The sequence below is a fragment of the Clupea harengus genome, chromosome 9 (assembly GCF_900700415.2).
Source record: "Clupea harengus chromosome 9, Ch_v2.0.2, whole genome shotgun sequence".
In the NCBI taxonomy this organism is placed as follows: Eukaryota; Metazoa; Chordata; class Actinopteri; order Clupeiformes; family Clupeidae; genus Clupea; species Clupea harengus.
In genome coordinates this window covers 25,720,915-25,746,049 of record NC_045160.1, presented here as the reverse complement: position 1 = coordinate 25,746,049, position 25,135 = coordinate 25,720,915, and the positions used below count along the sequence as shown (strand labels likewise).

Sequence of the window (25,135 nt, the reverse complement as noted above, 5' to 3'; positions counted from 1 at the left end):
TAAAGCACTTTTCTACTCATAGAGCACTCAAAACACTTTACATGTTCATGCCTCAGATATCTACCCATTCACACACTGATGGCGGAGGCTACTATCTAAGGTGCCAACCTGCACATCAGGAGAGGTTGGGGCGTTCAGTGTCTTGCTCCAAGACGCTTCGACACTTTGGTGCCTTCTGATTGCTGAGCGACTCCTCTACCACTGGTCTCTGCTCAGTCTATTAATCCTCTGAATGATCCCTTCAACCTTCCTGCTTCACACCGACACGGTGGTCGCTGAACAGTGACAGACGTTTCCTAACATTGTGAAAGGTCTGGGTGAGGTGCTGTGAATCACAGACCTCGGACGCAGGCGCCATGTTTATTGCCTGCTTGAGCATTCTTGAAGGTCTGTGTTGTGCTTGTGTATTCAGCAGGGGCAGGCTTGAGTGAAAGACCTTTAGGAGTGATTCACAAGAGGCACATACTATAGTCCTCTCTTTCAACATCTCAGAGCCATCAAGATCAGCAGGGAGGGCTGTGTGTGTGTGTGTGTGTGTGTGTGTGTGTGTGTGTGTGTGTGTGTGTGTGTGTGTGTATGTGCATCTCTCTCCTTCTCATTCTAAATGCTCCTAAAATGCTAATGGACCAGCGCACCTGTTTATGCATGCTCTTAGAAGCATTCGCAAATTACGCGGCTTCTATCTCTCACACACATACACACAGACATCATGCACACACACACACACACACACACACACACTCACAGATGTGCAAACACAAACACTCACCCACAAGCATACCACCCACCCACTCTTACAAAGCATACTGAAATACACACACACACATTTGAAATAGTTTTTTTTTTCTTCCACTGTGATCTGAGATGCTGTGTGTCTCCTTATCAGACAAGTGGGCTCAAGCGATAATGGCTTTTCTCCTCTCCTGTTCTCCTCCTTAGTGCAATCACACATGCTAAATTATGCACACATACGTACGTGTATGATCAGCCTTTAGTGGGCAGAGACGGTCTGGGTGGAGGTGAGGCAGCGGTCTCCAAAGAAAACGCCAGACTGTTGCGGAAACTGTTAATTATGTTTCAGGCAAAGGTCACAGGGAGACAGGCACTCCACACACACACACACACACACACACACACACAGCTGCGTGAGGGGTTGACGGATCCTTGGTGACTGATTGGCTTTGTGCGTCCTGGAGTGAGTGTGTGTGTGTGTGTGTGTGTGTGAGAGAGAGGGTGTCAGAGAGAAAGAGTGAGAGAGAGAGAGAGTGTTTGTGTAGGTGTGCATGAGAAAGAGAGAGAGTGTGTGTGTGTAAGGGAAAAAGAGAGAAAGTATCAGAGAAAGACATGGAGATGTGTGTGTGTCTTGGATGGCTAACAACTTCCTGCTCCTCAACTCTGATAAAACTGAGGTTATGCTTGTAGGCCCCGATCAATTGAGAATGACACTATCTAGCCATCTATCCACACTCGATGGCATCCCAACACCCAATACTAGCATCAAAAACCTTGGTGTAACTATCAACCAAGACCTCCTACTTGACTCACACATAAAACAGATCTCAAAGACATAATTTTTTCATTTACGCAATATTGCCGATATTAGAAAAGTCGTATCCCTCCAAGATGCAGAAAAACGAATCCACGCATTTATTACTTCCCGACTAGATTACTGCAATGCTCTCCTGTCCGGTGTGCAGCATCAACTCAATAAAGAGCCTCCAACTTATACAGAACGCTGCTTCTCGCACACACACACACACACACACACACACACACACACAGGTACTCAATAAAGAGCCTCCAACTTATACAGAACGCTGCTGCTCGCACACACACACACACACACACACACACACACACACACACACACACACACACACACACACACTCAATAAAGAGCCTCCAACTTATACAGAACGCTGCTGCCCGTACACTCACCGGAACTAAGAAATATGAACACATCTCACCTGAACTTGCCTCTCTGCATTGGCTCCCTGTCAAAAGTAGAATTGATTTCAAAGTACTCCTGCTAACATACAAAGTGACACACACTATGACATTGCACCATGCGTACACTCACACAGATTCTCTCACACGTGTACTCAGGATAGGACAGCAGAACCAATTAAGCAACAACGCACAGGACACTACAGCAAACTACACGACAAATAGACTTTTATAATTTCTCTTAATAAACAACAACAAGTATACACCCTTGGATGTAACAGTGTGTGAGAGATAGAAAGAATGAGAGGTGTGTAAGTGACAGTGTGTTCGTGTGTCAGTGGGTGTATAACAGAGAGTCTGTGAGATGTGTGAGACGTGGTGTGTGAGTGTGTCCTGGGTGAGGTCAGCATGTTTGCGTGACCGTGGGAAACACAGTGACACTATGTTTTTGGTTGAGAGAGAGAGAGAGAGAGAGAGAGAGAGAGAGAGAATTTTATAAAAAACTTTTTATTAGGTAAACAGCATTGCAAACAGTGTTTTACACATTATTCAAAAGGAAACAAAACATCAAAAACAAAATCATCATCATCATCATCAACTGAGCACACAGCTTTTTCACAGCACCACTGTGCAACAAAAGTATCAAAGTCATTCATTGCTTTGTAGAAACAAAAACCGAGTGAGACTCTCGACATCAGCAGATTTCTTAAAACAGGTACCACATGACAAAAATGAAACAATGCTCAATTTACTCCCAACACATGGGCAAACAATAATTCATCATTTAGCACAGGGCAACATTTAATTTATTCAGTTTAAAAAAAGTCGTACAAAATAAATCGCTAACACCATTTAAATGTAGATAGCCACACTTGATGGTGTTACACATACTGAAAAAACTAAGTAGACTTAATTTTTCCACGCAACTTTTTTCTCAACTTGCTCATTATTTTCCGGAGACGAAACACCGCCATATCCTCAAACACACCCTCCCTTATCCACCAGGCAGCGTCGCTAATAAACTGCGAGCAGTCTGGAAAATGCAGTTCAACCTCCACGTTCCGCATCCCCTTCGTGACATGTAGGAAAGTATTAATGCTATCTGCAGTATATGTCCTATCTTCGCTGGAGAGCTTTACATCTCCCTGCGAACAATCGGACCAGTTTGAATCCATGGATTCGCAATCGCTATCATTTGTGTGTTCATCTTTCTTTATTTTAGTCACGTTAATCTCCGGGCCCATTTTTCTCTTCACCGGGGCTTTGAAAACTGGGTCTATGTCGATAGCCTCCACCACATCCACTGACGTTTGAGGGACTGTCAGTGTCTGTATTGAAGGCCCCTTCTTATTTCCAGGTTCACATGATCCAGCCGCAGCTAGCTCTTCTGCGACAAAAATAGCGACAGCAGGCTCCATCACCACCGACTCACCCGCCACGGCTTCGGGGCCAAGCACAATCAGAAAATCCCCCTCAAGTCCGCTTCCCTCGGTCCCATCCACCGAGGGTTCTACCTCAGTGACTGGGGGAACGACTGTGGAGGACTCATTGGTTTTAGCTGGAGTTTTCTCCTTTTCAGTGTTGGCATTTTTGCCAGGACAATAGCGACCAATGTGTCCCGCTCCACCGCAACTGAAACATTTCAGCGCAGTGTCTGACGTTGCATACACCACATAATCGAACCCTTCCACCCTTAGCTTCAGTGTTAGCTCAATCTCCTCCATGCCACTATTTAGGACCATGTACACTTGTCTTCTAAACGACACTAGATGTCGAACAAGGGGCGATTTACATCCCAGAGGGATTTTTCGAAAATGTGAAACCAGCTGGCCATGCCGTTGCAACTGTTTAGCAATAAGTTCATCTTTGATGAACGGGGGTACATTTGAAATGATTACTTTCTTGGCAGGGGTACTGAGTGGGAGGACTGGCGTGAGGGAATCATTGAGTACTATACCCTGCACAATTACCTCATTAGCCTTATCAATTGTGCTGAGAAACAGCACAACCGCATTGTTCATTCGTGAAGCCGACTTCACGTTTTCGTGACCAACAATTTCACCAACCGCTAAACTACAATCTTCTACACTCGCGCTGCACTCCACCTTCACTCCGTGCCGCCGAGTTAGTTTTTCAAATTCCATGCTTCCCGCGGCAGCCATACTCTCAGCCAAAGCCGGTTGCAGACTCCACGGGCAAACAAGCCGTGATATTTACAACACCAAACTAAACCAAAACCCAGTAGTTGTAAAACTAAGTGCATGCACACATAAACAACAAGTACATATAAACAACACACAAAGGTAGAAAAGTTAGAATTAGACTCACACACGCGTTCAGCCGCTCAGTCACTCACTCACGCATGCGCTCAGAGAGAGAGAGAGAGAGAGAGAGAGAGAGAGTAAGAGACATCGAGAGAGAGAGAGAGAGAGAGAGAGAGAGAGAGAGTGAGAGAGAGAGATAACATGTGAAGAGATGTATGTGAACGCAAATTGGATTATTGGAATCACACCATTTTGTATTTGAGTCAGTATGTCTATATGAACGTCTATTTGTGAATCTTAGTGTGTGTGTGTGTGTGTGTGTGTCTGTGTGTGTGTGTGTCTGTGTGTGTGTGTGTTTAAGTTGTCCGTGAGTATATGTCAGGCCTGCATGTGCTTGTGTGTGTGTGTGTCTGGCTGTGTGTTTGTGCTTGTGTTAGTGTGAATTGTTTATGTGTGTGTGTCTGTCCCCTCTGACGAAAACCTTTTCCACTTGTCAGATCTGTGTGTGGGCGTTTGCTGAAGCTCGAGAGAGCCTGATATCCCGAGGCTGTCTGGCTGTGTGTTTGTGCTTGTGTTAGCGTGTGTGTGTGTGTGTGTGTGTGTCTATCCTGAGGCTGCCACTCTGAGTTGATCACAAAGACCAGAGCCAAGGGCTAGAATACCAGACATCCTCTACGCTACAAAACACCCAGCAATCCTCCGCTCAATGCCTCACTTAACCTTAAACATGCACATATTCCATTCATGCCATCTTAATGAAACAAGGATGCTCCTGCAGACAGTGCACATGTGGTTGGCATTGAGGGATTGAGGGTTTAGTTGGCATTGAGGGATTGAGGGATTGGTTGGCATAGAGGGATTGAGGGTTTAGTTGGCATTGAGGGATTGAGGGATTGGTTGGCATAGAGGGATTGAGGGATTGGTTGGCATAGAGGGATTGAGGGATTGGTTGGCATAGAGGGATTGGTTGGCATAGAGGGATTGAGGGTTTGGTTAGCATAGAGCCTCGGTTCCCAAACTGGGGTACGCAAAGTGGTTCAGGGGGTACGCGGGGAGAACATTTTCGCGATAACGGAAAACGGACGGAATTCGCGGAATGTACCCTTTGAAACAGAATTGCAACTTTCAGACGGAAACATAATTTTGTGCATCAAAATCGGCCAAATTCCCCTGTATTTTGCCCTGCAAGGCTGTATTTCTTTCTAATAAACACAACACAACGATCGCAACGATGAACAAGCATTAATTAAAAAACAAAACCACTGAGAAAATGTCACGTCTGTGCTGAACACATACACCTCCGCTACAGCCTGTAAAATTAATTAGCTCATCTTCCCAATCGCCTGCAAATAATGTTTTTTAAGTCTTCTGTTCTGTTGATGGCTGGCAAACAACAACTTTAGAAGGTTTGGGTCACTTGTGGCACATATTATTCACTCATTTTAAGCCATCAATCTACCTCAGGGTGAACAAAATGAGCAGAAACGGAATAAAACGGAATTCACCTAAAAGGTGAAAAGAAGAGGGTAGCCTACGTAGCTGGAGATTGAATGTCTGAAGGGGTATGGGACTGTAAAAAGTTTGGGAACCACTGGCATTGAGGGATTTAGGGTTTGGTTGTCTGATTATGGTGCAAGGCCGCCCATGGAGAGGCACTCAGCTCACACACAGCCAGGTAAAGGATGGGCGCAGCAGGGGGTGCAGAATGACAAGGGCAGAAGCACAGCTCTAGGCAAATCAGGGCAAATACTAAATGAATATAAAGTCACCCAATAGTGTGGCCCAGGGCCTTGCCCAGCCAGCCTGTTGCTTCATCAGTTAAGTCTTTTCCCAGACTCATCGCTTCCTCCTCTGCAGGGACGTGCACAGGAGGGGGCTAAGGTTGCCCGGGCTAAATAGTATAACGGCTGCAGAATTTCATGTAGGCCTAGATAAAAAAATCACGGAAAAGGTGCGCAGGGGGAGGGGGCGTGGCGGCGGCGGTTAGTGATCGACCCTGACAATTTTACAGTTTTCAAGTGATATAGGCAGAATATGCGCGCAGGAGGAGGGGGCGTGGCGGTGGCGGTTAGTGATCGACCCTGACAATTTTCACAGTTTCAAGTGATATAGGCAGAATATGCGCGCAGGGGGAGGGGGCGTGGCGGTGGCGGTTAGTGATCGACCCTGACAATTTTCACAGTTTCAAGTGATATAGGCAGAATATGCGCGCAGGGGGAGGGGGCGTGGCGGTGGCGGTTAGTGATCGACGCTGACAATTTTCACAGTTTCAAGTGATATAGGCAGAATATGCGCGCAGGGGGAGGGGGCGTGGCGGCGGCGGTTAGTGATCGACCCTGACAATTTTCACAGTTTCAAGTGATATAGGCAGAATATGCGCGCAGGGGGAGGGGGTGTGGCGGTGGCGGTTAGTGATCGACGCTGACAATTTTCACAGTTTCAAGTGATATAGGCAGAATATGCGCGCAGGGGGAGGGGGCGTGGCGGCGGCGGTTAGTGATCGACCCTGACAATTTTCACAGTTTCAAGTGATATAGGCAGAATATGCGCGCAGGGGGAGGGGGTGTGGTGGCGGCGGTTACAAAAATGAACGTGTTGCCCTTTTCTTTTTTTCCCGGGCAGAGCAAAGGCCCTTCAAAATTCCTGTGCACGCCCCTGCTCCTCTGTTCCTTCATCATGCCAGCACAGCCTCATTACTTGTTTCCTTAGTTTTCATCATTCATTTTTATTACGCCTTAAGTTCTGTTCTCTCTCCCTTGTCACTCCTGGTCCAGTCTGCTTAGAAATGAGAGGGATATTTTGAGCTGCAGCCTCCAGAGATCTCACACACCGTCCCCCAATCTCCATAGAGCACGGGGCAGGAGGAAGACAGTCCGTCTCATGGCAGACTCATGGCTCCTGCGGTTCCTATTATTTTCACTGACACTCTCTCTCTGAGGTAGGGGCTAGGGGAAGAGACTCGACCGCCATGCAGACATGGAAATACACTCAGGGTGCTAATGCTTTTCCCACCCTTCAGCAAGACCAGGAAGAAAAACAAACCCAACACACACACACACACACACTCACACAATGTAAGGAGGCTTGCATGTCAAAAGAAGTTTATGACCGCTGACTGACGATGGCGGCTGACTCCTCTCCTCGTCTTCCTCACTCTGGGGCAGATGTATGAAGGTCAGAGAGCACGGAGTGCACAGTGACTCGGCCAGGCTGCAGGAAGCACACGTTGTGTCTTTTCATTTCAGCTCAAATGTTCAAAATCTGCAGCTGATTGTGTAATCAACGTATGTCACCGCCCTCTAAACGCTAATTTGCGGCGTCACATCTGAAGGGGCGCAATTAAATGCAACGGAAATGACTTGGACTGTTTCTGCATCTACACGTAGGGAAGTGGATGAAGTGACAAAGCGATGACAAGATGTTGCAAGATTTTGCCACAGAGATTTTATCATAATTTTTTACATCAAAGTTTTGTGCCCTATCTTGGTTGAGGTCTTAGGCAACATTCTTCATACTTCTTGTCAGCCATGTTGTTGTGTTTAGCAGGAGTGAGCATGCAGACAGCTCATGTTGCACTGTGAATGGAAGAGTCAGGAAAGCGCACCTTGTCATCCAGCAGCAGGTAGAATTGCCCTTCATCATGCCAGCACAGTGGTACAGGTACTGTTGGCGACAGTGGTACAGGAGATAGAGAAGTTGTTTTAGTAATCAGAAGGTTGCTAGTTCGATTCCCTGTCGAAGCGTCCTTGAGCAAGACAATTAACCCCTAATTGCTTCTGATGTGCAGTGTGCCATCAGTGTAAATGTGTATACATCCTTGTAAGTCGCTTTGGATAGAAGCATCTGCTAAATGACTAAATGTAGAATGCGGTTTGAACCATGTGCAGTCTGTTCATCCATACCATGCCATGGTTTATAGCACGTTGCAACGAAATTACAACTTAAACGGGCCCCTTAAATCTGCCCCTCAATCTCGTATCTACTTTTCTTTCCCTCTCTTTCATTCTCTCCTCAGTCTTTCATTTCCCCCTTCCTCTGTGTATTTCTCCATCACCACACCGCTGTCTTCCGTTCTCAATCTCTCTGCCCTGTGCTGTCTTTGTCTTTTTTGTGCCCCATCTCGCTATCAGTCTGGTGTATTCATCCTCACCGTACTCTCAAGACCCGTTATTATCTATAGATCTAGATTATTGCGTAAATGTTCAGGCACAGAAGCATCTAGAGTGCAGAAGGTTATCAGTTGAGACTAAAACACGGATGAAGACTTGTGAAATATTCTAACCGTAGGCTATTTGTAACGTACTTTTTGTAGTGAAATCTGATAAAGAAGAACAGTTTGTGAATGATCGTTAAATGGCCGCTGTATCTGTTTACCTCTGATTCACTTGTAAACCTCGCAATAACATGTTTCAAGCCTTTACTTTTCTCTCTGACTTTCTCTCTCACTCACTGCCTTTTTTGTGCTCTCTCCCCCTCTCCCTCCCTCTCTTCCAATCTCCCTCTCTCTCTCTCCCTCCCCCTCTCCCGCTGTCTCCCTTCCTCTCTCCTTCTCCCTCTTTTCCCTCCCTCTCTCTCCCTCCCTCTCCCTCTTCTCTCCCTCCCTCTCTCCCCCTCCCTCTCTCTCCCTCTCCCTCTCTCTCTCTCTCACTCCCTCTCTCTCTCTCTCTCTCTCTCTCTAACATTGAGCAGTCTTGAGTCCCCTGGTCTTCTCTACTTCCCACCTCAGTGATAATGCCCCTTGTGTGTGTGTGTGTGTAGTCTGGTGCGGTGGTGGCCAGCCTTGGCTGATCAGAGGCTCGAGGGTGCTCCAAGTCCTGCCTGACCTTTCTGCCTAGCGTCTGTGTTTACGCAGAGAGAGGGGATGGAGAGAGTGTGGGGTCGGGGGAAACGAGCTCTCACGCACATATCAAGTCGGGGGCGAAGCGAGACTGATGCGCTCGGCACACGGCGCTCGGCACACGGCTCCATCTCAGGAGAAATGATGAGCCTCTCAGCGGCCAAGGGGCTCAGGAGTGGAAGTGAGTCACTGGAGCTCACACACACACATACATACACACAAACACGTGCTTACACACACACACCTCAACAGCCTTGTCTGACCTGCACAGATAACACACCGACTAATACAACCACAGTATCTATCTCCGAGGCTCTTTCATCATGGAAAAGACCTATTTCCTGTGTGTGTTGGCCTCCCCTGTAGTCTCCCACTTCACCACTGCTACTTCATGGCTTTGTGTGCAGGCAAGAGTGATATGAGTTGACTAAGGACCTGCCATTGAGCCCCTACTATAGACAATGAGAAAGCTGATTGGTCAAAGGGAATAGCATAGTTCGAGGTCAATAGCATCTCAGTGGTAACATCTTGCAAGAATTGTGTATATGTACAGTAATTATGAACAGTTCTCTGTGTTGGGTGAAATAATATTGCTTACATATTGCTATGGTTACAAACACATGCATAGCTGAGAAGAGATGAGGATAACTGTTGACAGTGTAGGTAATGGACAAACCTCTAAGTCTAAAAACAAACAGCCAAAAAGCCCCTGAACATGACCAACTGAACATGATGTTTTTTTATTATCATGTTTAATTTCGTCTACATGACATCTCACACAATTGTTGGTTTCTAACCAAAGACAAAAATAAGTGACCCCCCCCCCCCCCCCCCAGTATGTTAAACCAGGTCATAAAACCACAGCACATTTTGCCAAAAAAACAACGAGAAAGCGTGTATACAGGTCACATTTCACCGGAACAGGAGAGAGGAAGTTTCACATCTTGGTGTGTCAGTGGCACCATGTACGCATGCAACGTTCAGCCACGTGTCTGCATGCCTCTCTCCAAAACACACTCAGGTGGCCGTGGAATCCATCCAGCTCTGACCTTTGACCTCCGACATCTGACCTTGAGTTAACTGCTGTCAGTAAAGTGTAGTGAATGTTTTATTTATACAGCACTATTCACAAATGACATTGTGTCCAGGCGCAACGTGAGGGCTGAACCTACACGTGGATCGACGAGAAAAACACATTCAGCCGCTCAGCAGTTGGGCGGCTTTAAGTTATCTGGTTGAGCTCAGATAGAAATGCAAAATCAATAACTCGATAACAATCTCAACTCAAATCAATAACTTCATAAATAACTACACCCAGTCCCATCCATGACTAAACCCAGTCAGAAGAGTTTGTTAGCGGTATGATCACAGAGACACACACACATCTATTCAAATCACAGAGACACACACACACACTCACACACACACACACACACACACACACACACACACACACACACACACACATCCATTGTAGGTATGAAAAAGAGATGATTGCACGGCCAAAGGAGTGCCAGGGAGCACTGGTATGGGCCGAACGCATTAACCTCCTCCGTAATTACAGCCCCTCACACCGGAGAAGTGTTATGGTGATGATCGATTACACCGTACCAGGAAAGGAGAGGGCGCAGCTGTGGCGTGAGATTAACCAGCACCGCGTGCGAACACACAGCCGAGGACAAGAGGCTCGGATAACCTCTCTCTTCAGCGGTCGACACACGCGCTCTTTCAGGCCGCTGTTCTAGCCTTCCGCACCCATCTCTCACACACAGTCTGTCACACGCAGTCATCAACACTGCATTCTGCTCTTCATCAACACTGCATTCTGCTCTTCATCAACACTGCATTCTGCTCTTCATCAACACTGCATTCTGCTCTTCATCAACACTGCATTCTGCTCTTCAGTCTTCAACACTGCATTCTGCTCTTCATCAACACTGCATTCTGCTCTTCATCAACACTGCATTCTGCTCTTCATCAACACTGCATTCTGCTCTTCACAGTCATCAACACTGCATTCTGCTCTTCATCAACACTGCATTCTGCTCTTCATCAACACTGCATTCTGCTCTTCATCAACACTGCATTCTGCTCTTCATCAACACTGCATTCTGCTCTTCATCAACACTGCATTCTGCTCTTCATCAACACTGCATTCTGCTCTTCACAGTCTTCAACACTGCAGTCTTCAACACTGCATTCTGCTCTAAACAGTCTTCAACACTGAAGTCATCAACACTGCAGTCTTCAACACAGTCATCAACACTGCAGTCTTCAACACTGCAGTCTTCAACACTGCATTCTGCTCTACACAGTCATTAACACTGAAGTCATCAACACTGCAGTCTTCAACACAGTCTTCAACACTGCAGTCTTCAACACAGTCTTCAACACTGCATTCTGCTCTACGCAGTCTTCAACACTGCATTCTGCTCTACACAGTCATCAACACTGCAGTCTTCAACACTGCAGTCTTCAACACAGTCTTCAACACTGCAGTCATCAACACTGCATTCTGCTCTACACAGTCATCAACACAGTCTTCAACACTGCATGCTGCTCTACACAGTCTTCAACACTGCAGTCTTCAACACTATATTCTGCTCCTCACAGTCTTCAACACAGTCTTCAACACTGCATTCTGCTCTACGCAGTCTTCAACACTGCTGTCTTCAACACTGCAGTCTTCAACACTGCATTCTGCTCTACACAGTCATCAACACTGCATTCATCAACACTGCAGTCTTCAACACAGTCATCAACACTGCTGTCATCAACACTGAAGTCTTCAACACTGCATTCTGCTCTACACAGTCTTCAACACTGCATTCTGCTCAACACAGTTAGGGCGAGAGGAAACAACATACTCATTCTCAGAAACTGGTGAGGAGAAACAAAAGAGCACGACCACACCAACCCCATTGCTCTTGTTAACCACACTCACAGCTCAACGCCTCTTTTTTTCTTCTTCTCTTTTTGTTATTTTGTTCTTTCTCTCTCTCTGTCTCTCTCTCTCTCTCTCTCTCTCTCTCGCGCGAGGCCCCCGAGCATCAAGTTGTTAGAGACTAAACAACTCCAGCGTCAACCCGTCAGTGCCATGCCGATGCCCCCTCTGGTGCCCGCTTGGCCCGTCTGAGCTGCTGTGCACATGTCAGGACAGAGCAGCTGGCGTTCGGCACGGCTGCCCACCAACGTTCCCGCTCCGCTGTGAGATGGCAGGCTGGCAGCGCCGAGCGAGCAAGCGAGCTTGGGAGTGGGTGCAACCCTGATGCCGTGAGGAGTGTCAAGACTGTGCCGTAGGGCCAGACAGGCTCCACACAGGGTTGGTCCTTCCAGGCAGAAGCACACTGTAGCGGGCAGAGAGGAGAAGTTGGAAGGGACAGGATTCTCTCGAGGAAGGAAATTCTCTCGCTTTCTTTTCCATCGCTCTTTCTCTATTCTCTCTATTTATTAGTCTATTTATTAGTCTATTTTCTCTATTTATCAGTCTATTTATCCGTCTATTTTCTCTATTATCTTTCTTTCCCTCACACCTAGCCTAGGCCAAGTAAAGGCCTCCTCCTCGCTGCTTATTCCCTCATGCAGACCTCTGTCCCAAAGCTTGTATTAAGTGATTCAATCCATCTGTATGTGAGTTCAACTTGCTGTACTGTTTGCATGATGTCAGGGTCTAGCAGAGTCACATTAAGTCTGAGCGGATAACACAGGGGCGGTGACTCAGCCCTGAATAATGCAAATTCTTGTTTAAGCCATCTGTGTGTTTCCCGTGTGGTCACGCCACTGGAGAGTGATGAAGAGGGGGATGAAGAGGGGTATGAAGGGGAAGAGCCAGAGGGGCTGCAGGCCGTGGAATTCTGTCACTGCCAGGAATTCTGGGTAAGCTCTGAGGGCTGTTGGTTCTGCTTTGGATAAACTTGGACGCAAACTCAGCTGAACTCCAAACCGGCGCTCGGCAGCTGGTGGTGCTCACATGGATGGATGTTCAAAGGGTTTCCCAAAGAAAAGGACGGAGAAGAGAGTTGCCCTTTGCCTCTTGTTTATCCTTCGTGACACCAGTGAAGCACTCAGGGAACAAACAGCCGCAGGGCGTGCTTTTAGAAGCGTAAAGGTCTCAGCTGGTGTTAATGGGATTACACATTTGCAGCATCAAGACCGATGGTCGATGAAAACTGAATTTGGGATGCATTACTTTTTTTTGTGTTACTCAACATTTTGGTAAATAACATTTAACCAGCACACACTGAGGGAAACAACACTTCTGAAGGTTTTAAACTGCAAATGCAACATAGACCATTGGGCAAGCTGCAACAAATATTCTGCCACAATTCCTAGTAATTCCTAGCTGCGAGAAATAATTTACACTTTCTTAGAAGCAATCAAATAAAATGACACTAAAGTGAAGGCACACATGCATGCCGTGATCACCATATGTCGAGCAGAACAAAAAACATGCTTCAGAGAGACGAAAAAGAAGAAGAAGAAGAAGAAGAAGAAGAAGAAGAAGAAGAAGAAGAAGAAGATGGAGGGGATTACAGCTTCTTTAGTCGCAGTTTAGGCCCAACCCATATACTCCAAAACCAGAAGCCGTCCAGGAGATTAGATCGAGTCCGACTGGCAAGAATCCGTGCCAGATTAAGGCTGCATAATTTCCCAATTTCAGATCCAGATTTAGATCCAGTGGGCGCACTGTCTTTGAAAGGGTGTGTGTGTGTGTGTGTGACTGGTCGTACTGTCTCTGAAAGGATCTGTGTGTGTGTAGCTGGACACGCTGTCGCTGAAATGGTGTGTGCGTGCGGCGAGCACGGTGAACAGGCTTCGTGCATCATAGGTGGGGATATTCATATTTGATCGTTTCATTGACACAAAGCAGGACGCAATCAAGCACAATTGGGTTGAGTAATTAGTGAACGTGGTAATGAAGTCATGTTTTATCAGCCAATCATAACGATTCGACCATACCTTAAGTTATTTATATTAACATGGAGCTTAGTATTTGTTCTACATTAGAGCAAACAACATACTTCTGGTCACAAACAGAGCGGATTTCACCAGAGGAAATTGTTTTTTTTGTGCGGGGAGTCTACTTCACATGAAATCATGAAAAAGGTGTTGCTTAGAAGAATTTATAGATGGAACTCCCACGTCTGTGTGCGGAAGGGTGTGTGTGTGTGTGAACCAGAACCTGTCTCAGAATGAGTCAGATTGTGGTCAGAGTCCATGCCAGAGTGTCAGCTCTAGAGCATGGTAACAGGACAGACAGTCTCTGAAGAGGGTGTGTGTGTGTGTGTGTGTGTGTGTGTGTGTGTGTGTGTGTGTGAGTGTGTGTGAGTGTGTGTGTGTGTGTGTGTGTGTCCTCAGAGGGAGCTATCCGGGTTGCTGTGGACAGGTGTTTCCGGTTCCCCCGTGTGTCGGTGCTGGTTCTGGTTCTCCTTGGCAGACGGCTCCGACAGCAGACTCAGGCAGGTGTTTGGGTTCCTGGAGGCGCAGTGTGACAGCAGAGCCGAACCCCCACCTCCAGCGATGCCCCCGCCTCCCGCCCCACTCCCCCCCCCACCAGCCCCCCCGCCCCTGCACGGCCACAGGTAGCGCCTCACGTGCAGGCGCAGCTTGCTGTGCAGGGAGGCGTAGATGAAGGGGTTGTAGCACGCCGAGCTCATGGCCAGCAGGTGGCAGCTCGCCTGAAACACGTTCAGGTAGTGCTTGTCCACGAAGCGGAATTCCCCGTCCAGGTCCACTATCAGGTTGAGCACCTGCAGGGGCAGCCAGCAGAGGGCGAAAGCGAGCACGGAGGCCACCAGCAGGGAGAAGGTCCGGCGCCGGCGCTGGCTCCAGCGCTGCTGCTGTTGGCATGGCTCCCCCGGGAGCGCGTGGCGGCGCAGGTGGATGCTGATGGCGCAGTAGGACACGCTGACGGCCAGCAGCGGGATCATGTAGGAGGCCAGCAGGAAGAAGCAGGAGTAGAGCAGACGCAGCCGCTCCACCTCCCAGAACTCCTCGCACACCAGGAAGTCCACGCCGCTGGGGCGCAGGTCCACCAGGCGCACGTGCAGTGCCGGCGGGGCGGCCAGGGTGAGCGACAGGACCCAGATGCCGGCGGCCACCGCGCCGCAGGCGCACATGGAGATGCGGCGCCGCACGGGGTACGCCACCACCACGTAGCGGTCCATGGCGATGGCCGTCAGGGAGAGCACCGAGGCAAAGACGGTGCCGCCCTGCGGGAGAGAGTTCACAGATAATCACAGATAATCAGAAGAAACAGTTTGGACTCGACCATTTTGTACCAAGGTAAACGTTTTTGGGGGTCCACGCTCCCTACCGAGGGATATGGAGTTTTTGTTAGGGTATGTTTAGATTTGATTTAAATATAACATTTTTTTTACTACATTCCTTTTACTCTCATGTTATTATTGCTGAGGTCTTCTAGAATATAATCATAAATGCCACTTTTGCCTCAATGTTTTTACTTAGGGGAAATATACAAAAACATCAGGGCATGTCAGACTACCTAAAAAAGGCTCGGACTCAGTAGTGTTATAGCTGGTCGGTTAATATCATCCTCAAATACATTTTGATAGAACACGGTTGGCCAATGGTGAGAGGGAACCCACTTGTTATTTCCTGTGGCAAATTCGGCTTGTCACCGTGTAGTTTTGAAACGCTGTGTACTTGCTGTTTGCAAGTCTGTTGGTTGTTTGCCAGTTAGCACACAAGTTAATTACTCTCACTCTATTATTAATGAGACTGAATTTGCTTTTTTGCTGCAATTTCGTTGCACAGAACGTGCGTACGCATACTTCAGACAAGCGGACGTCTGTTTTGAAATGAATTAATTAATTCATAGAATTGATAGAATGAATCAGTCAGCAAGTGTATATTTTATGCTGATGAATAATGCACTGGAATTTACAAATAGGGAAACGTTTCTTTGCTGAACCTGATCAAACAGGCAGAGACAACATCTGGAACCATAGTATAACTATGAATAATTGAACTGTTGAACTTGTGTGTTGTAAACTGATGCTCTCAGGCCAGTGATCAACAAACTTCATTTCTGAAAGAGCGACTCACTGACTACTAGGGTTGCTGACTTCCTTAAATGGGGGTGGGGTTCAGACTGAGACGTCCTGACTGCTGTGGACCTGTAACGAGTCTTACATCCTGCGTTAGCCATCATACACTTCCTGTGTCTAAAGATAGAACATACAAATACCCACATACTTGGTTGTGAGTCATGTGCATGCCCTACTCTCAATTCACTTAAAAAAAACTGCCACAGCTTTAACCATTTACCAGACATGTACGTATGTATAGGCCCATGTATTAAGACAAGCAAACACACTAACCTGAATTTGATCAGTTTTGTATTGATGAGCGATTGATTGATGAGGAATACGTGTGTAACAGATTATCATTTAGAATCAGAATTTTATTTTGGCTGTATTTTATTTTGGCATAAACTATTTTCTCATTCTTTAGAATAAAAGAGACAATTATTTTAAGAAAAACAGTACATATATTATATATAAACATATAACCAGTAGCTTCAGTAGTGGAAACTGTGTGCAAAAGTGCATGTTTGGACAGATCTATCTTCACATTGGCACATACTTACTCAAGAATTACCCTAGCAATGGTGACAGGGTATGTATGTGTGTGTGTGAGAGGATATGTGTGTGTGTGTGAATGGTGTGTCTCTTGGTTCCTCCCTCTCAGTGTGACAGGTGAATTGGATACCTGACCAATCAATACGTTCTTCATCGGGATTGGCAGATACGGATGTCAAGGACATTTAAACTCAGCTGTCACGACCAATGAGAAGAGCATTCTCTGTTTGGGTAGTGGAAAATAACATGACGTACAGGCTGAGTCTCCTTCTTTCTCATACAAATCCCCTTGTGGTCTTAATGGTCTTAATAGTCTTAACACTACTCTCCTATAGATTTGCACTGAATTGATTCTCAAAAATACGGAACAAAGCACCTCCCGTATCAGTTCAATATGGACAAAGTCTTTTAGTTTCTAATTATGGTTTGATTGCGTATTTTATCAAAGTCAGTTTTTTTTATGGGATGCTTGACAACCAAAATGATAACAGAGGTGGCGCTTGGGCTTGTGAAACATGCATTGTGTTGCAGAACTCTTGCTCAGCAAGAGAAGGCAGTCTTTATTTATATAGAGCCCCTTTCATAGACAGCTTGCAGTTCAGAGTACTTTACAGAGCAGAGGTTCAATTAGACTGACGCTAATAAATATTAGCATAATGTCTGACAGCACACCCGCAGGGTAGGGTAGAGGTGTAATTACAATGTGTCAAAGAAAGTGAGTCAGTACACTCTTTTTTTCTTAAATGTCTTAACCCAAAGGTACAGCTGTCAGAAAAGAAGCCTACCCTTTAAGGTGGTAATTGCGGACCTTTGTTTAATACAAAGTTGTAGCCTTCTTTTAACAAGCTTAAGGTACAGGCAAATGATACAGCAAATCACTGATCACACTGGGCAAAAAGGAGCTACCTTGCTAACATGCTAACGTTAGATAGGTGGCTCAGACGTCTCGCAAATCACCTCCGACATATTTTTTGGTTATAATAACAAGGTTTTTATATTGTACAGTGTGTATTTCATGGTAACTTTTAAACTTTAAGTTCGGCAATGCATGACGTCACCCCATTCATAATGAATGGGAAGCATCACATGTGTGGTCCAGCTCTATTTGTTTTGATTAGGGAAATGGAATAAAAAATACCACATTGCCTCTCAGGATATGTTGGATCTAGCCCCTGCACAGCGTTTGACCATTTTTTCAACTTACTGTATAAAACCAGATAAAACTAGAGAAAAATCACAATTTCTGATGCCACCCTACGGAGTTGTAACCTCGAATGCAGATGGGACTAAGCTGGCATTGGCTCGTCTGCGTTCGAGGGGCGGGACTTAGCGACAGCTGAAATGGCAGTTACAGAATGTTAACGTTTACGTGTCACGAAGATTATACCATTCATTTCAATGGGAAATTCTTACTAGTTCATCTTAAATATCTTAAAAAGAATAAAGTGTATTCAAATTGAAAAAGAAAACATAGCCTAAGTGTCATTTAGGAGACCTACGAAAGTTCGAATAAAATTTCTATGTTAAACGGTTCAAGTAGAATTATTCACAGAAAATTGGTTATAATAATATTAGGAAGAAGCTTTGCATGCATTGAAATGGTATTAATAATAGAAATCATTGAGTGCAGCTCAAAGTACTTTACAGTGGACATCTAACCATCTCACCTGCAGCAGGGGCACCAGATGGCAGAGCGGGCGTCCGAAGGCCCAGCCATGCGGGTCGAAGGCGTAGGAGGCGGTGAGGGGCACGCAACTGAGACACATGAGCAAGTCTCCGGCCGCCAAGTTCCCGATGAAGAAGTTGGTGGCGTTGTGCAGTTTCCTGTCGACAACGATGCACACCAGCAGGAAGGCATTGCCCACGCCGGCCACGAGCACCACGATGGCGTAGAGCGGCATGAAGAGTGGCTTGAAGCGCAGCAGGAGCTGTGCCCCCGAGAACATGTCCAGCAGGTCCGTCTGGTTGGAGGAGGGAAGCCCCAGCATGCTGTCGGAGTCTTGGGCCCCGGGATCCATTATCATCAGGCTTGACTCATCCTGGAACATGCCGGAACAAGGAGCAAACACGCGTTTTTAAACATAAAGGTTTCTGTAGCTCAACTAGTAGTTCGAGGCAACACCCAGGTAATGGATCTAATTCTCAGGGAGCAAAATGCTGACAGAAATGTACAACCTTACAAATAAAATGTTTCCTTCTAAGGTTGCAAGAATATTAACCACATATCTCGATGTGCTCCAGGATGGAAATCGTGTGAATGTGAGCTTTTACAGGACAACAGAATATCATGGAAATTCATCAGTTAGCTTTGGCTGTTAGCTAGTTGTAGACAAAAATGCTTTGTAATTGTTTAGTGTAATGTTCATTCCTCTAGCGGACACTAACAGGAGGGATGCATTTCCACCAGTATCTGTACTCCCAGGGTGTCACACCCATGATCTTGGTGTTGATAGTACTACTAGTTTGGGTAGAGGAGAAGGAACTGTTACAAATAAGCCCATAATGTGCCTGTAATGCAGCCCTCTATGTCTCATAACCTTTTGTCTGCCTTCACCATTCTCTACACACTCCAATTGCAACAAACAGCTCTACTAGAGCTGTACTATATGCAAATAAGCACATTTAATCATGGCCACCAGTAGTCCTCTACGTCTCGTAATCTTGCGTCTGCCATCATCACCATTCTCTACGCACTTTATTCCACCCGTATCTCCCAACTCTCGACTTGAACAATCACCAAAACATCTGTTAACACTCTCAGACATCAGGGGATTTGATAGCTTCCATAAGCTCACAGGAGGAAAAATTACCGGGCTTTCATTTGCCTGAAGCTTTCCCCAGCATGCCAGAGCCAGAGGGCGTTTAATGTGTGAGCCCGGGAGGGGAGACACATCGCTTCCAGAAGGAGGGAGGGTGAAAGGAGGGGAGACATCCCTTCCAGAGCCTGTTGATCTCCACCGCAAATGCAGCAGCATATTTACCTCGGCATGTTTTTACCCCATGCACTTTCATTCCTCTGCTATCAAGAAAACATGTTTTTCCATCTTCGCAGACACACACAGACAGACACACACACACACACACACACACACACACACACACACACACACACACACACACACACACACACACACACACACACACACACACACTTTTATATACATATACAGTATATATATATATATATATATACAGGGAAGTGCACAGGAATTTTTAAGGGCCATTACTCTGACCTGAAAAAAGGGTAACCCCCCCCCAAAAAAAACACACTGTATGGAGAACTGAGAAGAACAGGATCTTTATTAATATTATATATTATATTATATTAATAAAAACTAAAATACAGCAATTCATTTGAGCATGGCATCATTCTGTGGAGAATATTCCAGCCAAGGGTCATAATCATACCAGTGGGCTTGAAAAGAGCGCCCTTCTGCATTTTTTGGGAACTTCACAATAGGACGGCAAGGCCAGACTGAATGTGAAAATTCGATAAAGGCCTGATTGTACTAAAATCTGTATTCATGGATTATGCCATCTCAATATCCTCCCTTGTTGGCATCCTGTCCTGACTTGCTGTGTCGTCTCTCCTTTCCCTGTTTTCCAGGTCTGTTCTGTTCTCATCTGAGTCTGGCTCTGGCTCTTTGTCTTTGTCTTTGTCTGCAGTTGATGTACTTGGCTCATCATCTGTCCAATTATATATTATTGTTATTACCATTATCATTACTATTATAAGGCCCACTAGAAGCAGTGGTATGTTATTTTGTATTCTGCTCAAGCAAGAGCTTTGAAAGAATCTCTAAAATAGCCTATATTTTTTTAAGATTACAATTATTTAGCATGTGGCTCTTTATCCCTGTACTTTCTAGCAAGGTCCTTTCATCTCATATTTGGTTATCAGCACTTGTCCTATGTCCTTGTCCTGTCCTATGTGTCTCCTGGTCCACATTTCCTCTGGTCTGGAGGCTTGTGGTTGCTCCTCATCTAAATGTAATTTAATAATAATAAATTGCCATTAGGAGTCTAAAAATATGAGCCAGTTTCACATTAATTAATTAGCCTACGCATTGTCATCTTTATCGCAAAGCAATGTCTGTCTCACCTGCTGGTTTGCTTCTTTGTAACCAACTCTGCAAAGATGTGCTCCCCTTTGCTGCTTCTCTCTCTCCTGAATCCTTCTCTTTTCCGTTGGCATTCTAGCTTCTACCGCACTCTACACTTAACAACACCCAAAACAGTGATAGGATTTTGGCATTTAACCATTTTGAATGAAATAATTCATGTGATGCATTACTTCCATCATTTATTCTTCTTGTTAAAATGAAATGTTGGAAACTAACCATCAGCAGACATGTAGCTTAGTTTTCCTACCAAATAATGTGCACGTGATAACGGGCTGGTTGTCTGGTAGGCAAGCTGATTCTTTAGGCTAAACGTGGCAAACTGAGCCTGGATTTATGAAGATTTGAATTCATTTCATATAACTTGATGATGATTGTTAGTTTGTTATTCATTTCTACAACTTAAAGCTCATCTTTTCCTACTACATCAAAGCAACCGGGCAACCTAAGCCTCCCCCTGTATATATATATGAGGTCCACACTCTTGTAAGTGTCTGCAGCAATTTCAATTGTTGCAAGTGCTCTGATCCCAAAAACTAGAAACTTCAAGCAATGTGGCACCGTATGGTTCCAATCCCCTTATCAATCCAATTATCAATTGGTCCCACCCCCTCCTCTGAAGATGCATCAGCGTGTTTGTTTCGCATGCAAAGAGCAACACACTTTGGTCTCAGCATTCAGAGCCCCTACAGTGAAAGCCTCTCATTCAGTGAGGTGGCCATGAGTGCGCGGTGAAAGGCTTGTGCTGCTTTTTCCAATTCAAAACAAACGCACTGATAACGGCCCCACTCCCGCTACACAAAAAGGACTCAGAGACTAGTTCTTCAACCAATTTTCTTGGTGGCGAAGCGCCCTGAAGGACATTTTGATGTTTACGGAATTGCCAACGCTAAAACATCTGTTCGAATTTGAATAAGGTACCAGTGAACAGGGCTCTGATTGAGCTAAATCATTATCAGAACTCGATATTGTCAGATATTATGTAATATCACCTCAGTCGTTTGAATGGAGAACACTGAATACATTTGCAAGAATTATTTTTGGCGGATGATTTGCATTATAATACTCTCCTTAATATAACCATAACTCAGTCACTCACATTTAATTTAACTAGAGCCTTAATACACAAGAGCTGCAGTTCCTCTCCGCCATAATATATCCAATCAAATCTAAACCATTATCAGAATTCAGACAGGCCGTCTGGTGCAGTTAGTAGAAATAAAATATATGTTGAGTGAATGTTAATACAATTTCATTTGACATATGAAATTGGCACAGTACTTCTTCTAAGTGTTATCACACAGAATCTGAGCTGTGGATAAAACCAGATCAAATGATCATGAAAAGGGAAGCATACTGAATCAAAGCAAATGCCACACAGCCTCAGCAGGGAACCACAATGCAAACGACGGCGTGGTGATTCGCTCATTTAAGCAGACAGCCTCATTAAGTGGATATGTTGGACTGGACGAAGTCAAGACAGCCTGAAATAGCGCTTAGCTATTCACTAAGAGCTTCCTACAGTGAATGCGCTGCGTAATTAAGAGCTTCCTACAGTGAATGCGCTGCGTAATTAATGTACATACATTTCATTCCTCCTAATTTAGCCCGGTTTGCCACACACTCACGGTACCCGCTGTTTCTCCGAGGACGGTTTGTTTCCTGTCTTGGTTAGGTTGGAGAGCGCTGCACATGCATAGCAAGGCTAAGCCCCCTCCGTCGCCAAGGCAATTAAATGTCAGCGTTGGGATGAAAGTGGACCAGGTGAGTCATGTCAGGTAATCAGGGGATTGCACATTTTCAACAACATGGCTGAAGCCCCCCCCCCCCAACATAGACACACACACGAGGAGAGACACACACACGAGGAGACACACACACGGAGAGACACACACACAAGGAGAGACACACACACGAGGAGAGACACAAACACGAGGAGACACACACACACGAGGAGAGACACACACACACGAGGAGAGACACACACACGAGGAGAGACACACACACGAGGAGAGACACACACACGAGGAGACACACACACACGAGAAGACACACACACACGAGGAGAGACACACACACGAGGAGAGACACACACACAAGGAGAGACACACACACGAGGAGACACACACACACGAGGAGAGACACACACACGAGGAGAGACACACACACGAGAAGACACACACACACGAGAAGACACACACACACGAGGAGACACACACACACGAGGAGAGACACACACACGAGGAGAGACACACACACAAGGAGAGACACACACACAAGGAGAGACACACACACGAGGAGAGACACACACAGAAGGAGACACACACACACGAGGAGAGACACACACACGAGGAGAGACACACACACAAGGAGAGACACACACACAAGGAGAGACACACACACGAGGAGAGACACACACACAAGGAGAGACGCACACACGAGGAGAGACACACACACGAGGAGAGACACACACACGAGGAGAGACACACACACAAGGAGACACACACACACGAGGAGAGACACACACACGAGGAGAGACACACACACGAGGAGAGACACACACACAAGGAGACACACACACACGAGGAGACACACACACACGAGGAGACACACACACATGAGAAGACACACACACGAGGAGAGACACACACACAAGGAGAGACACACACACACGAGAAGAGACACACACACACGAGGAGACACACACACACGAGGAGAGACACACACAAGAGGAGAGACACACACACAAGGAGAGACACACACACACGAGGAGACACACACACACGAGGAGAGACACACACACAAGGAGAGACACACACACGAGAAGACACACACACACGAAGAGAGACACACACACACGAGGAGAGACACACACACAAGGAGACACACACACAAGGAGAGACACACACACACACGAATAGAGAAACACACGAGGAGACACAGACACGAGGAGACACACACACACGAGGAGAGACACACACACGAGGAGAGACACACACACGAGGAGACACACACACACGAGGAGAGACACACACACGAGGAGAGACACACACACAAGGAGAGACACACACACAAGGAGAGAAACACACGAGGAGAGACACACACACAAGGAGACACACACACATGAGGAGAGACACACACACACGAGGAGAGACACACACACAAGGAGAGACACACACACGAGGAGAGACACACACACGAGGAGAGACACACACACAAGGAGAGACACACACACGAGGAGACAAACACACAAGGAGAGACACACACACACGAGGAGAGACACACACACACGAGGAGAGACACACACGAGGAGAGACACACACACACGAGGAGAGACACACACACGAGGAGAGACACACACACGAGGAGACACACACACACGAGGAGAGACACACACACGAGGAGAGACACACACACGAGGAGAGACACACACACACGAGGAGACACACACACACGAGGAGACACACACACACGAGGAGAGACACACACACACGAGGAGAGACACACACAGTGACAAGCAGCACAAAAGAAGCGTTCGCTTGAAGCGGAGCTGCAAAATGTGAGTCGTCTGGACAGGCGAGACCGGCCACGTTTCATGGTTCATTAGTCAAGGTTACGGGTCTTCATTTACTTATTTACTTAGTTATTTATTTATTTAAATCACCCAACCTTTACAGAGCCAGGAAAAAAACGACTGTATGTCGTCGCAGTATACTGGGGACTGTTCAGCCCCCCTGCAAATTCTCATTCTGAGTAAATTCTCTGACTGTGTAATTGATTGAAGTGTTTTTGCGTGCGTATTGCACCTTGTCAGCAGCCAGCTTTGCAGTCATTTTAATGTCGTCTACTTCGCCGGCTGCCATCGGCAAGACTAATCGCCTCTTGTGATATGGATCAAAGGAGAAATAAGTAAAGATATTTTCTCTGGGCTGTGAAGTGAGATATGAAACGCAATAATGGCCGATATCGCGGGGCCCCCTGTGCTGTCCCCCCCCCCCCCCCCCCCCTGTGCTGCGCCCCCCCCCCCTGTGCTGCGCCCCCCCCCCCCGTTCCCCCCCGTTCCCCCCCGTGCTGTCCCCAGTGGACAGAGGGGAACGGCGCACACGGCCCCCCCCCCCCCGTGCTGGGGAACGGCGCACACCGTGGCAGCTTTATAAATGACTGCAGAGGACAGATCAATAGACTTTATGAAAACCGTTTCTCGACCGGCTGCTGCTGAGGACCGGGCAAGTACAATGACCACCTCATTCTGACGACGCCGACACAGTGGACAGAGAGAAGGAGAGAGAGAGAAGGAGAGAGAGAGAGAGAGAGAGAGAGAGAGAGAGAGAGAGAGAAAGAGAGTCTGTTAGTCTGACTCAT

General features: G+C 46.4%; 1 protein-coding gene across 1 annotated transcript; it reads right to left on the bottom strand.

Annotated features, from left to right (window-relative positions):
* Positions 1–14,365: 14,365 nt before the first annotated feature.
* Positions 14,366–18,646, bottom strand: si:dkey-202l22.3 (7 transmembrane receptor domain-containing protein). Its single transcript, XM_031572917.2, has 3 exons — positions 18,320–18,646; positions 14,615–15,260; positions 14,366–14,560 (listed from the first exon to the last, which is right to left on the bottom strand). Exons 1-3 carry the CDS (start codon positions 18,638–18,640, stop codon positions 14,403–14,405), a joined length of 1,125 nt encoding a protein of 374 aa, XP_031428777.2. The 5' UTR covers positions 18,641–18,646; the 3' UTR covers positions 14,366–14,402.
* Between the last annotated feature and the right edge of the window lie 6,489 nt (positions 18,647–25,135).